The sequence below is a fragment of the Balaenoptera physalus genome (genome assembly GCF_965194825.1).
Source record: "Balaenoptera physalus genome assembly, chromosome: 2".
NCBI classification, from domain to species: Eukaryota; Metazoa; Chordata; class Mammalia; order Artiodactyla; family Balaenopteridae; genus Balaenoptera; species Balaenoptera physalus.
In genome coordinates this window covers 12,928,845-12,943,643 of record NC_138883.1, presented here as the reverse complement: position 1 = coordinate 12,943,643, position 14,799 = coordinate 12,928,845, and the positions used below count along the sequence as shown (strand labels likewise).

General features: G+C 42.8%; 2 protein-coding genes across 7 annotated transcripts in view; one reads left to right on the top strand and one right to left on the bottom strand.

Moving 5' to 3' along the window:
• The window catches only part of PPP4R3A (protein phosphatase 4 regulatory subunit 3A), a gene marked incomplete at its 5' end in the record, with an annotated part of 39,513 nt that extends 39,170 nt beyond the window's left edge, over nucleotides 1-343 (bottom strand). For all 6 annotated transcript variants that reach the window (XM_082451253.1, XM_082451255.1, XM_082451252.1 and 3 more), the window contains one exon: nucleotides 202-343. In XM_082451253.1, the coding sequence (XP_082307379.1) occupies nucleotides 202-343 (142 nt within the window). The remainder of the gene's footprint in view (nucleotides 1-201) is intronic.
• LOC309656002 (uncharacterized protein) overlaps nucleotides 1-14,799 on the top strand; it is a gene marked incomplete at its 5' end in the record, with an annotated part of 126,717 nt that overhangs the window by 84,068 nt on the left and 27,850 nt on the right. The window lies entirely within an intron of this gene.

Here is a 14,799-nt window from a genome sequence, read left to right as displayed (position 1 = left end):
AAGTGCGACGGGGCGCTCAGAGAAATAAACACTTGGAGCGCTCTCCGGGCAGCTCCGGGAGGACAGGGGTGCCGGGGGCCCGTCTCCCCCGAGGCGGCGGCCGTCCCCTCCGTCTTCTCAGGGCCGCTAGTCCCACAGGACCGGGCAGGTGGCCCAGGGGCGCGGGCCAGGCGAGGGTCCCGCCGCGAGGGGTTCACTCACCGTCGCTCTCGGCCCTGACAAGCAGGGACATGCCCTTCAGCCGCTCCACGTAGCCGGACGACACATGCCCGGTGCCCCGGTCATCCCACTGCCGGTCCTCGTTGAGCGTGTAAACCTTCACCCGCCGCCGGGTGTCGGTCATCGTGCCGCCCGGGGGCCGGGGCAAAGGCCCCGCCGGAGTCGCCCGGGAAAGGGGTCCGGGGAAGGCGGGAGCCGAGGCGAGAGGACGCCCACGAGCGGAGGGCTCCCCGGCCTCACTGCCGCCGCTGGCCACCCCGGGGCCGCGCTGCCGCCCGCATGGCCCGCCGCCGGGCCCGAGCTCTGGCCCCCGCCTTTCCTCGCCTCCGGCTCCTCGGCGCTATTGTCCAGGCCCGGCAAGCCCGGCCGCCCCGAGGGGGCCGCGCAGCGCTTCGCAGCCTCCCGCCCCAACGCGCTAGGAACTCGCGGCGCCGTTCACTGCCCTGCTCCCGCCTCCACCATGATCTCCGTGAATCTGCTTCCCGCGCCGCCGCCGCCGCCTCCTCAGGCCGCCGCCGCCGCCATGTTTTCCTTCCTTACACCTGGCCCTGCCACCGCAGCCGGGGACTGCGCTCCGCTCCCCAGCTTCAAATGTCCCAAGCCGACCGGCGCCTGGTCCTGCTGCAGCTGCCACCACTACGCGGGAGACTCCGAGAGCCCCCTGGCGCACGAGCGCTCTTGGCTACCGGGAGTCCTTTTCCCTCCGCCGCTGCCGCCGCCTCTTCCGTCTTCCTCACAGAGCCAAAGCCGCCGCCATCTTGGTTCGCCCCTCAATAGCGGCGCGCGGGGCCACCCCGGCAGCAGCTGCAGGGGCGGCCCGTTGGCCCCACCATTTAAAGAGACAGGAGGGAAGCCGTGAGCCTCGCAGCGGCGGAGGCCTCGGACGGAGGCGGTAGGCGGGCGTCGGGTTGCCGAGGTGGCGGGAGCGCAGAGAGTGGAGGAGGCGGAACGCTGGTCGCGCCGGTGACGGACCGAGGCTCCCTCGCGCTCCCTGCACGTACTGTCGTGCGAGCGCGGGGCGTGTGTACGTCCGTCGCTCCCTGTGTTCGTCATCAGCCCCCCCTCGGGATTCGAAAGGGGCGTGGAGCCCGCCTCCGGCTGCTGAGCCCTGAGCTGCTCTCTGCCCGCCGGGCGCTTGGCGTCTCCGGCTCTGGGTCCGCCCGCCGCCTACTCGGGTGGCTCGCTGTTCAGCCGCCGCTCCCTGCAGGCGTCGGGCGGCTTCGGCCTGGGGTTTTTCCGCGGCGCGCCCGCCTCCGCGACTGTGCTGTTCGAGCCGTCTTTGGGGCTGGACTGGGCACCTGGAGCGCGGAGGTCGGTGGCGCCGAAGCCTCGCAGACTCGGGCCTTTCTCCTTTGGGAAGAAATTGAGAAGTTTTCGGGAAAGAGCGCAGGTTTGCGCAGCGAGGTCAGCCGTAGGTCCTGGGAGCTGCCATAGGGCACGCACTGAGATGGGAGTCTAGAAACTTGGCACAGTTTTATATTTCTGGGCGTAGGACCAAGCCTGAAGTGACGAGTCTGAAACCTCTCCTTACAATAGCTGCTACCTCTGTTCCTCCAGAATTGTTATTTTCTAGCTCTTCATGTTGCAAAAAGAACTTGAGGGGCTTACAAAAACAAACGGGGTAATGTATAATCAGGATGAGTAATTCTCAGCGTTCACTGTTAAGCACTGTTAATCTTCACAAAGGAATATCGTTCCCATTCCTGTCACACAAATGATAGCCACCATTTGGGGGGCTTTTACTCTTTGCCACGCCGTCTAGGTCATTGCTGGCCACTGGCAATAAAATGTGGGGCGCGCATGTAATTTTACATTTATGGTAGCCGCTTCTTTAAAATGTTTGAAGAAACTGCTGAAATTTGTTTTTATAATGTATTTTGTTGTGTTAAGAAAAAAATGTTGCCTGCCGTTCCACTTCTACAAGATTCCAGCCATTAGCCACTGCAGTGGCTCACGGACAGTGCACCCTGAGGGGAATTCAGGAAGGAGAAAAACAGGAAGCATTCTGTGCTTTGGATACACTGGCCCCTGGAAAAATAAGAAACATAGCTAAGGAAAAATTTCAGTGACCCCGAGATTCTCACATCTTCCCAAACGTAGAAAAGCACTAAAATCATTGAGATGTCTGTTCTTTGTGATGAGCAGTAAGCTTTTCATGCTTGACTACAAATGTCTTTCCCGGCAAAAAAGTTTGTATATATTCCTGGCTCCTCCCTGACCTCTATGGAGCCGTCCCTCAGAGCTATCCGAGAGGCTGCCTCCTGGGCAGCCCTCAGTAAGGTCCCAGAACAGAACTTAACTCACAACTTTTACATTTTGCCTCTTTACTTCAGTCGACAGTCTAATGCAGTATCTTCAATATAAAATGAAAAATATTTTGAATTACCTTTTTTTCATACTAAGTTCAAAATGTGATGTGTATTTTACCTTTAGTGTAAATTTCTATTTGGATGCTGAATTTTCATTGGAAATACCTGATGTGTATTTAGGTTTCACTAAATTTACAGTTGAAATAGTAGATTCACATACTAAAGTTACTTGAAATATACTTACCTTTTTTCCAAAAATAAATCGAGTATTTTTAAACTTTAATTAAAATTAAGTAAGTTTTAAAATTCAGTTCCTCAGTCCCACTAGCCACATTTCCAGGCCTTAGTACTAAAACCGAGCAGGACCCTATGGGACTCCTGGGCACAGAAGCCTTTCTGTGTCCCCCGTTCCTTGTTTGTAGGGAACAGACCCCAGCTTATGTGATCTTCCCTGAGTCCCAAAGGGCAGATTCAAACAGTTGCTAATCAGGGAAGGGAGGGATGCAGAGAAAGGGAAGAACAGCCAAGAAACAATAGTGCAGCCTTGGGTCAGGATCCTGGTTCTTCAAGGGATGCACATAACAATATCTTTAAGCTCTTTATAGAACTAAAACCCCTAACAAATGGAAGATGTCAGGATTCTTCATTCCAGAGAAGACCACCTGAGGCCAGATTCAAGGAACCAGAAAAGCTCATCCAGAGATTACCTGAGACCAGATGAAAGGAGTGCAGTTCCTGCACACACCCTAATCTTATCAGCAACCCCACCTTTGAACCATTGCTATAAAACTCCTCACCAAATCCTCCCGGGTTGGGACACCCAGTTTTCGAGGGCAGGAGCCTACTGTGTCCCCTTTTGCCTGGCAAAGCGATCCTTTTCTACTTCACCCAAAACTCTGTCTCTGAGATTTGATTTGGCACCAGTGCACAGAGGCTGAATTTTTGGCATCATTACCCACATGTGGCTACTGGCTACCATTTTGGCAGGTTCAGGTGCTTAGTATTATCAGAAATCTCACCAAACCTGCAATGTATACAGCATTTTGAATTATACCCATCTATTCAGACAGAGGCCTTGACCGAATGACCAGGGCAAAGGGGTTTCACAGGATGTGGGAATATCAGTTTTAAAGTCAGAAGTTGGAACCTTCCTCCCCTACCACGTCAAATACAAAGAAGTGCTTGCCAAGAACAGCCTGAGACTTTCACCATTTACAAAAAAAACTGGAAAATTATAAAAACAGCAATTTTTTTTTCTACAAAGTAAGATGCAATAATTTCAAGCATATGGGCATGACAGCAATTATGTCTACTTTTGACACAGACATCTTTAAATGTATTCACATGTTATTACTTATTCAATCCCCAAACCAAACATGAAGTAATTTGTGGGGGAAAAAAAAATACTTTATTTTATATCTTTTTAAGGTAAATTAAACAGCAGGGTTTATTAAATGGCAAAAATATTTTAAATTATTTATACAACTAATATTAATAATTATGTTTAAATGAACTTTTTAATATAATCTTAAATAACAGTTGAGTTGTATTAGAGTTCTACCAGAGAAACAACCAGTAGGATACATCTACAGAGAGAAAGAGATTTCGAGGAATTTGATTATACGGTAGTGGGATCTGGCTAGGCAAGTCTGGAGGTACGTAGGGCAGGTCAGCAGCAGGCTGGAAACTCTTGGGCAGGAGCTGACACTGCAATCCACAGAATTTCTTCCTCAGGGGAACCTCAGTTTTGGTGTTAAGGCCTTTCCACTGATTTGGATGAGGCTCACCCAGATTACTGAGGATAATCTCTTTTACTTAAAGTCAACTAATTGTAGATGTTAATCACTCTACAAAATACCCTCACAGCAACACCTAGATTAGTGTTTGACTGAATAACGGTACTATAGCCTAGCCAAATTGATGCAAAACTAACCATCACAGTAATAAATAAATACCTTAATTTATAATCACTTAATCATATGCCATGCGCAAATAGTGATACAATTTAAGAAAATTCCTAATGGGAGGTTGCAAATCACAAAAGGTTGAGATACATTACCATAGTGGTCAAGGATGTGGGTGTCGGATCGTGAGTCCAGGTCCTGCCTCTTAGTAGCAATGTGATATTTGCAAGTTTCTAAACCTCTCTACCTCCTTTTCTTCACCTGTAAAATAGGAATAATAATAGCTTCTAAGGTTGTTGTAAGGATTAAATAAGATACTGACTCCTCCTGTGCTCTAAATATAAAGCTTTTCCCCTGAACCCTGTACCTTCACCTACATACATAACATAAACTTATAAAATATGCAGTGGAGTCTATTCATTGCACAATATTTATACCTACTCTATGTTACTTACCTTTATCCATGGCACAGTCATTAGTTTTATAGTGTTACCTCCTTTAAACTAGAAACCCTGGAGAGAACAGGGACAAGGATGCTGGATTATGCACTGCCCAACTCCAGAATGCTCCATCCCTATAGATCACCCCCATGTTAGGCCATGAAGATAATGGTGTCTGTATGGGGGGAAGGGCACAGCACCAATGCTGGAACTGTTGAACCCTAATTGTGGTTCAGCCAATAAACTGGTGGCCTAGGATAAGACACTTAACCTCCTTGGGCCTCAGTTTTCTAATTCCGATGAGAAGATCTTCTAGCTAGAAGTATCTAGAGGATACTAGATACTCTAGTATCTAGAGGATACTTCTAGCTTTCAAATTCCATAACTGTGGAGCAATGATGGTAAGAATAATAGAAATTATTAAATTCTCCCCATAAAGGCAATAAAAAAGATGTGGTATGTATATATATGTAGTGGAATACTACTCAGCCATAAAAAAGAATGAAATAATGTCATTTGCAGCAACTTGGATGGACCTAGAGATTATCATACTAAATGAAGTAAGTCAGAAAGAGAAAGACAAATACCATATGATATTTATATGTGTAATCTAAAATATGACACAAATGAACTTACCTATGAAACAGAAACCAACTCAGATATAGAGAACAGACTTGTGTTCGCCAAGGGGGGGGGTGGGGGAGGGATGGACTGGGAGTCTGGGATTAGCAGATGCAAACTATTATGTATAGAATGGATAAAGAACAAGGTCCTACTGTATAACACAAGGGAACTATATTCAATATCCTGTACTAAACCATAATGGAAAGGAATACAAAAAATAATATATAACTGAATCACTTTGCTGTACAGTAGAAATTAATACAATATATAAATCAACTATACTTCAATAAATTTTTTAAAAATTCTCCCCATAAATGCAGATGCTCATATGAGCATACATAAGCACTTCCATGACATTCATGAGCATTTTATTACATAGCACCATGTAATATAAACAGTTGAAAATAATCAGAAAAAACACTCAGCAGAAAAATGTTCCATCAGTCATCCATTTTTGTTCTAAACTATTTTCATAAGTTAGATAAATATTTAATTTGCTATATAATACTTCTGAAAAAAAAGTTAGTTTCTCTTATCCTACCCTCAACATAATGTAATCATGAACAAATCAGAAAATGAAGGTAATTTTAGATAAACCCTGCAGCAACAACAGACTTTGACCAGCTGAGAACTCACTACCACCCACAATTCATTTCTTTAAATATAAAAACTACCTTACAAAATGCTGAATAGCAACTCTTCATGGGTTAACAACAAGCAAAACAAGTGTTAAATTTATTTACAAAGAACAAGTTAAATCGAAAACAAAATTCCCTAAGTCTGTCATTCAATTAGCATGCTTGGGAATCATTTAAGATACTTCTAGGGAATGGAAATCACAATTGGGATTACTATGATTTGTTCCCTGTTCTTTTCATTGTTCAGGATTCTATCCACCTCCCCTCCCTTCACCAAAAAATATTGAAAGAAAGAGGAAGGTAGTTTGTCCTCTCTCTTGAAAAGCTTTTAATATGAATTCCACATGTGTTTATTATTCCTTTCCATCAAAAATTTGATAAAGACAAGCCCTCCCGGAAGTACAGCTGTTGTAGCAAGATAAGCTTTCCTGCTGGAAACCCAATTGGTACTTCATTAACATAGATCTGTAATAAAAGGAGCGAAAATCTGTGATGTTGCTTAATTTTTATTAACCAACCAAGAGCTTTATTCATGTTCAATTGTCAATAAATGTATCAGTCTAGTCCTAGAAATAGTCATTTACGTGTGTGCCCCAGTGAATAATAATATAAGCAGGATAAATAGAAGTCATTATTTTACTAATGATGTATATTAAAATGAACAGGTGGGTAGCTTAAATATTTGGGTACTTTTTACTTTTATTTTTTTAAATTTTATATTTATTTATTTATTGGCTGTGTTGGGTCTTCGTTGCTGCACGCAGGCTTCATCTAGTTGCAGCAAGTGGGGGCTACTCTTCATTGTGGTGCGCGGGCTTCTCATTGTGGTGGCTTCTCTTGTTGTGGAGCAAGAGCTCTAGGTGCGCGGGCTTCAGTAGTTGGCGGCACACGGGCTCTAGAGTGCAGGCTCAGTAGTTGTGGCGCACAGGCTTAGTTGCTCCGCGGCATGTGGGATCTTCCCAGACCAGGGCTGGAACTCATGTCCCCTGCATTGGCAGGCGGATTCTTAACTACTGGGCCACCAGGGAAGTCCTGGGTACTTTTTAATTTCAAAGCTTCCCCCTTCACTCCAATCCAGGGAATGCCCTGCTACCAGAATTACATATGTTTGATATACGTATCCCTATATACAGTGATATATAACAGGGCTCCCCAACCCCTGGGCCGCAGACCGGTGCTAGAACCGGGCTGCACAGCAGGAGGTGAGTGGTGGGTGAGTGAGTGAAACTTCATCTGCCGCTCCCCATCGCTGTCATGACCGCCTGAACCATCCCCCCCTCCCCCACCCCCGCCCGTGGAAAACCTGTCTTCCACAAAACCGGTCCTTGGTGCCAAAAAGGTTGGGGGCCGCTGCTATGGGATATGCTGGAAACTCTTCAGCAGATTACTATTTTGCCTAAAAGTTCAAAGGCTGAAACAGTCAGCATCTCCCTTCATGATCTGTTACTTACCCCTTGAATTTTAACACCACTCCAGGGATGTTGACTGCTTCTAGTTCCCTAAATATTAGTTTTTGTTTGTGTCTTAAGCCTTGTGCCTCTGTCTAGAATGTTCTTTCCATCTTGTTTCCTTTTAAATTCTGTATAGGTATCACCTACTCTGTTAGACCTCCCCTGACAGCTCCCATCCCAGACAGCCTTAGCCATCCTCTCTTTTATAACAATCTGTGTCTTTTCAATACTTAAACTATCACCTGTGCACTATTGGTTTATTAACATGCCTGATTCTTCTACTAGCTTGTGAAGCTCCTTGAAGGCAGGACTTTCTCTCATTCTTATGTATACTCAATGTCAAGTACATTGCCTGGAATTTGGTTAATGTTCAGTAGATATTTGTTGAACTGAATGCTAAACTGTCTAATTAGGAAGGTCACCTAGTAATTGAGCACAGATTAGCTACAAGGAAATAAGTGTTAAACTAAGGCAAAGGTCATGTTGAATGAACACAGAAGTTGTGGTAAAATTGAAGATTGCAGGGGTCAGAGAAGAGTTTTGTGGAAGAGGCAGCATTGGGATGAGACTTGAAGAGTTTGATGTCAAAAGAATGGGAAAAATAGCATCTGAGGCTGCAGGATTAAGAGAAAAAATATTTATAGCAAGGAGATATGAACATATATGGAAATTCAGGAAACTGTAAGCAGATCAGCATGACTGGGGAGCCCAAACTGAGGGAAAGTAGGAAATTAGGCAGAAAAGGGAGTTTGGGCCAAGATTATGAAAGCCTGAAATGTCATTTGGATATTTGTTTGGATGTAATTCTGAAAATGAATGGAGAGACATGAAAAGTTTCTGGGGCAGAAAAGTGACAGGATAAAAATCTACACTTTGAAAAAACAACTACATTTACAGTAGCATCGAAAAGAATAAAATAGGAATAAACTTAGCCAAGGAGGAGAAAGACTTGTACACTGAAAACTATAAAATATTACTGAAAGAAGTTTTAAAATACATAAATAAATGGAAAGATATCTCATGTTCATTGATTGGAAGACTTAATATTGTTAAGATGACAATACTACCCAAAGCAATCTACAGGTCCAATGCAATCCCTATCAAAATTCTAATGCCTTTCTTGTTGTTGCAGAAATTGAAATATCCATCCTAAAATTCATATGGAAGCTGAAGGGACCCTGAATAGCCAAAATAGTCTTAAGAAAGAATAAAATAGGAGGACTCACACTTCCTTATTTCAAAACTAACTACAAATCTACAGTAATCAAAACAGTGTAGTACTGGCATAAGACAGACATCCAGACAAACGGAATAGAATAGAGAGCCCAGAAATAAGCTCTTGCACATATGATCAAGTGATTTTCAACAAGGATGCCAAGACCATTCAATGGGGGGGGGGGTGGGGGGATGGCAGGGTGGGAGACAGTCTTTTCAACAAATGAAGAAGAATGAAGTTGGACATGTAAAAAGATATCCACATGTAAAAAGAATGAAATTGGACCCTTACCTTACACCATATGCAAAAATTACCTCAAAATAGATCAAAGACTAAGCATAAGAGCTAAAACTATGAAACTCCTAGAAAAGAACTTAGGACATGACATTGGATTTGACAATGATTTCTTGGACATCAAAAGCATAGGCAACAAAAGAAAAAATAGATACATCAGACTGAATAAAAATTTAAAACTTTTATGCAAAGGATACTATCAAGAGAGTGAAAAGGCAACCCATAGAATGAAACAAAGTATTTGCAAATCATATCTGATAAGGGATTAATATCCACAATATGTAAAGAACTCCTACAACTCAGCAACAACAACAACAAAAAACACGCTATTAAAAATGTGGGCAAGGGTTTGAACAGATATTTCTCCAAGGAAGATATGTAAATGACCAATAAGCACATGAAAAGATGCTTAACATCACTAATCATTAGGGAACTGGAATCAAAACCACAATCAGATACCACTTCACACACATTAGGAGGGCTGTTGTTGGCCAGGATGTGAAGAAATTGGAACTCTTTTGTGCATTGCTGGTGGAACTATGAAATGGTGCAGCTGCTATGGAAAACAGAATGGCATGTCCTTCAAAAAATTAAACAAAGAATTTACCATATGATCCAGCAATTCTACTTTAGGTATATACCCAAGAGAATTGAAAGCAGGGACTTGAACAACTATTTATACATCCTTGTTTGTTGCAGCATTATTCACAATAGCCAAAAGGTAGAAACAACCCAGAAGTCTATTGACAGATAAATGGATAAACAAAATGTGGTGTACACATACAATGGAATATTATTCAGCCTTAAAACGGAAAGAAATTTTGTCACGTGCTACAACATAGATGAACCTTGAGGACATCATACTAGGTGAAAGAAACCAAACACAAAAGGACAAATATTGTATGATTCCACTTGTATGAGGTACCCAGAATAGTCAAATTCATAGAGATGGAAAGTAGAGTAGTGGTTACTAGGGGCTGGGGAAGGTGGGAATGGGGAGTTATTGTTTATTGGGTACAGAGTTTCAGTTTGTGATGATGAAGAATTTCTGGAGATGGATGGTGGTGATGGTTGCACAACAATTAATGTACTTAATGCTACTGAACTGTATGCTTAAAAATGATTAAAATAGTAAAATTTTGATACATATATTTTACCACAATAAAAAAAGTGTACAGTTTAGAAGCTGAATTCTGGTGGCACTGTTGAAGATAGATTGAAGAAGGTAAAAACTGGAGTCTGAGAGGCCTGCTTGCAGATTATATAATAACAATCAGAGTTTCTCAGGAGGGTCTACATCAGCACCAGGGCAGAGTAATGGAAAGAGAAGGGTAGTTACAAGGGCTATTTTAGATGTACAATCAATAGGAGTTAGACACTAACTGAATACTGAGGTGGAGATGAGTTATGGATGATCAAGGTTTCTAGGTCATATAAAAATAAGAAGATAGGAAAGGGACTGCAGGAGAAAATTTGATAGGTATTTGTGTCATTTACAAAATATGAAATCAATGTAAATTAAAGGAATATAAAGCAATCATTTGCCCCTTTATCTAGATGCAGCGTGGTCAGCTCTTTCTGTTCCGGTTTATTTGTACTGCCAGCGCTCAGTAACGTGGCTAAGAGCCAGGTTCCAGATTTGGACTGCATTTTGCCACGTTTTGTTCTTTCTATCCCTAAATTTCATGACATCCGAGGTACAGGAGATAAGAGCTTTATCAGATGAGCCTAAATTCTATATTATTTAAATTATGAGATAATCATACATACAGAAAAGTATACAAACATAATATATAGTTTATTGAGTAATAATAAAATGAAAAACTGTACCACCATCTAAAATGATCTCAGAAGTACACTGTGTCACCTTCCCCCTCCATCTTCCCTCAGGAGGATCACTTGTTCCTTTGCTTTTCTTTTTAGCTTTACCTCCAATGTATGGATTTCTAAGCAATATGCTGTTTAGATTTGAAAACTGAGCAAGAAGCACAAATTTATCTGTGCAAAGAAAGAGGACAAAAGTGCCACTGTTAGACTCAGTCGTTGCTATGGACTAAATGTGTTTCCCCCAAATTCATATGTTGAAGCCCTGACCTCAACAGTGTGACAGTATTTGGAGATGGGGCCTTTGGGAGGTAATTAGGTAGTTAAAGTGAAGCTTTCATGGTGGGATTAGTGCCATTATAAGAAGAGACAAGAGAGAGCTTGCTTTCTCTCTCTGTTCTCTGTCATGTGAGGACACAACCAGACATCTGCAAACCAGAAAGTAGGCTCTCACCAGACAGGAATCTGTTGGCACCTTGATCTTGGACTTCTCAGCCTCCTGAACTGCGAGTAATAAATGTCTGTTGTTGAAGCCACCCAGTCTATAGCATTTTGTTACAGCAGCCCGAGCAGACTAAGGTCATCATAGTCTGCGGGCATTAAATGGATTCAGGTTTCCTGAAAATTCAGAAGGGCCCTTTCGGGGAATTCAGGGAGCAAGGCTGTGAACGAGTCTGGGAAATGAAAGATTTCCATTTGGGGGGCATCTGGTGGGGCTGAGCAGGGGCCAGGCACTGATGCCTGACATGAGCACAGTCACTTTCTGCTCGTAAGTAGACCATGGTCTAGCTCTAGTCCTCCTGTATCCGTGCCCTCTCTTTCTTGTTTTACCCTCTGGTTTTGGTAGACCACATTCTTTGGTAGCTTCTTGAAAAAAGTTCATGGGAAGGGAATCTTTTTTGAAACTTTTGCACGTCTGACTCAATATTACTTGAAGGTTTAGTTCAGTATGGAATTCCAAGTTGGAGGTAATTTTCTTTCAGAATTTTGAGTGTTTCACCATTGTCTTCTTGTTTCTGGTGCAACTGTTGCAAAGTCTGGAGCCATTTTGATTCCTAATGCTTTGTATTTTTTTCTCGCTGGAAGCACAACTAAGTTTTGAGGTAATTTGCTACATAGCAATAGTAACTAGGACATGTATTTGCTTGGGTAATTGATTCTAAGCTCAAAGAGATGGGGGTAGTAGTATATTTTCCAAGGATAGAATAGATGGGATTGAAATAGTTTTGCATTTTTAAAAACTTTCTTCTGACATGCTCCTTATCTCTTATGGAAGAACTCTTTACTTAAGTAGATACAATGACTGTATGAAATGGATTTTTGAGCACAGTCTATATCTCAGATGTCTGACTCTGGTTCCGAGATTTGATTTGGGAAATATGGATCAGATCTGATTAAACCAACCTTATAGGGACTGTATAGATATTTTATACTATACTGAAATTCTGTGGTATCTTTTTCCCCCCCTTAGGTAGTCTCAAAATTTCTGTTAAGTTAAACTTAACTTTTACTTATACAGGTATTATTATATATTTCTATTTGAAGTTGGATCAAAGGAAATAAATGAAGGGAGTAAATATGATAAAGAATGAGAATAGGACTTTCCTTTGATCAGTGACTAAACGAGAACACTGTGTTTTCTCTGAATGGCAGTTAAGAGTCAGTGTTACTTTCTCAGGTTCTGTGCAGGACTGATTAACACTGAGAGCCTGGGCTTGCAAGATCAGTGTGGGAAAGGGGAGAGTTGAAGCACAGTTGAAGCTGAGGTGTCTTAGCTAAGGTATCTCAGAAAGCACAGTCTGAGACAAAGACTTGGGAATGAGTATTTTGTTGGGAAGTGTGATCTCATGGAGAAAAGCAATGAAGAGGGGTACAAGGCAGAAAAGGAGGGGAAGCCAATAAGGGGAGGTGTTAGCCAACATGGCCACTGCTGTGTGTGGATGATTGCTTGATCCTACAGGGCCATTAGTCTGAAGGGAGAGATGGAAAGCATTTATTCATTAGCTCCCGTGTCGCTCAGTCAAAACTTTACCCCATGGAGTGTTAATCCCCCTACACTTCTGGGTTTTGCCTGCATGGGCATAGAGCAGGTCATCATGGCATCCCCACATTATAGCATCAGAGAGGCCCTGGGAGGGAGGTGAGAAGCATATGATACAGGGCTATGGTGAGGCTTGTTAAGTTGCATCTGTGGGAATGTGATGAGTGCCCAAGCAGCACTGGTCACCACAGCAGTGCCTGGAATAAGAGAGAGATGAGTCTGAGAGTATGGGGGCGGGGGGACTAATCTGAAAACATAGTTAGTAAGTGGAAGTTTTCATATTGAATCATGGGACCCCTGAGAAGACTTTCCCCCTTTCTAGGCAAAAGGTGGCAGACTTCTCTGCACAATCTGATCATAAAGGGAAAAAAATTTTAAGATGCTAAATCACTGGGTTTCTCAACAAAATGGTCTAGCCAGGTCATTCCACAGTGCATCCACAGTTGACAGACCCAACCCATTCCCGTAATTTCCAAACAGCTTTTTAGTTTCTTACTCTTAAATATGAGTAGAGATCTTAGGCCCACAAGAGAAAAGCTCATAACATGGCATACGGATGCCGAAGCAACAAGCAAGCAGGGAAAAGCAACTTGGAGGAAACAGGAACTATTCTTAGAAAAGGAAATTTCTAAAAACCTATTAATATCCTCAGAGATAGAGGATGTGGCACCTATGAAACAAAAATGGGGTGCTTTTAAAAAGGAACATTCAGAGAACAAAGTATAATAACAAAAATGAAAAATTCAATAGATGAGTGGGAAAGAAAAGTTAAGACTATCTCCTGAAAGTAGATCAAAAGAACATGTATAGGAAGAAATGATAAGAAAATCAGAGGAGCTTCCAGAAAGAAGAAAGCCTGAATATTAGGAGTTACAGAGAGAACAGAGAAAATGGAAGGAAAATAATTATTAAAATTATTGATTCAGAAAGATTTCCCAGAATTGACAGACATGAGTGTCCAGACTGAAGGGCCCACCATGGTGTCTGACCCATAACATGCGTATAGAGCAAAACCAAAGCACATCATTACAAAATATCAGAACCCTAGGGACAACAGAAAGATATTTAAATCTTCCCACACAAAAGAATCAGGAAAAATAATGGCATTAGACTTCTCAACAGCAATACAGCAAACTAGGGAACAATAGAGCAATGCTTTCAAAATTTTGAGGAAAAATGGTTTCTAATATAGAATTCTATACCTAGCCAATCAAGTGGAAAGTAAATAAAGACACTTGCAGACATGAAAGATCTCAGAGAATTGGCCACCCATATATTTTTTCTCTGGAAGCTACTGCAAGATGTGCCCCACCAAAAGAGGTATTAAACTAATAAAGCGGAATATATGGGAGCCAGGAAACAGAAGATCCAGCAAAGGGAGGTTATGGGGATAAAATAGTGAAAAGTGCATCGAAAACTAAAAACAGGGGCTTCCCTGGTGGTGCAGTAGTTAAGAGTCCGCCTGCCAATGCAGGGGACATGGGTTCGAGCCCTGGTCCAGGAAGATCCCACATGCCGCGGAGCAACTAAGCCAGTGTGCCACAACTACTGAGCCTGCGCTCTAGAGCCCACGAGCCACAACTACTGAGCCCATGTGCTACAACTACTGAAGCCTGCGCACCTAGAGCCCGTGCTCCGCAACAAGAGAAGCCACCACAATGAGAAGCCCCCGCACCACAATGAAGAGTAGCCCCCGCTCGCCACAACTAGAGAAAGCCCGTGTGCAGCAACAAAGACCCAATGCAGCCAAAAATAAAAAATAAATTAAATAAATTTATTTTTTAAAAAATCTTAAAAAAAAAGAAAACTAAAAGCAAGAAAAACGAAAAGATTTTCAGA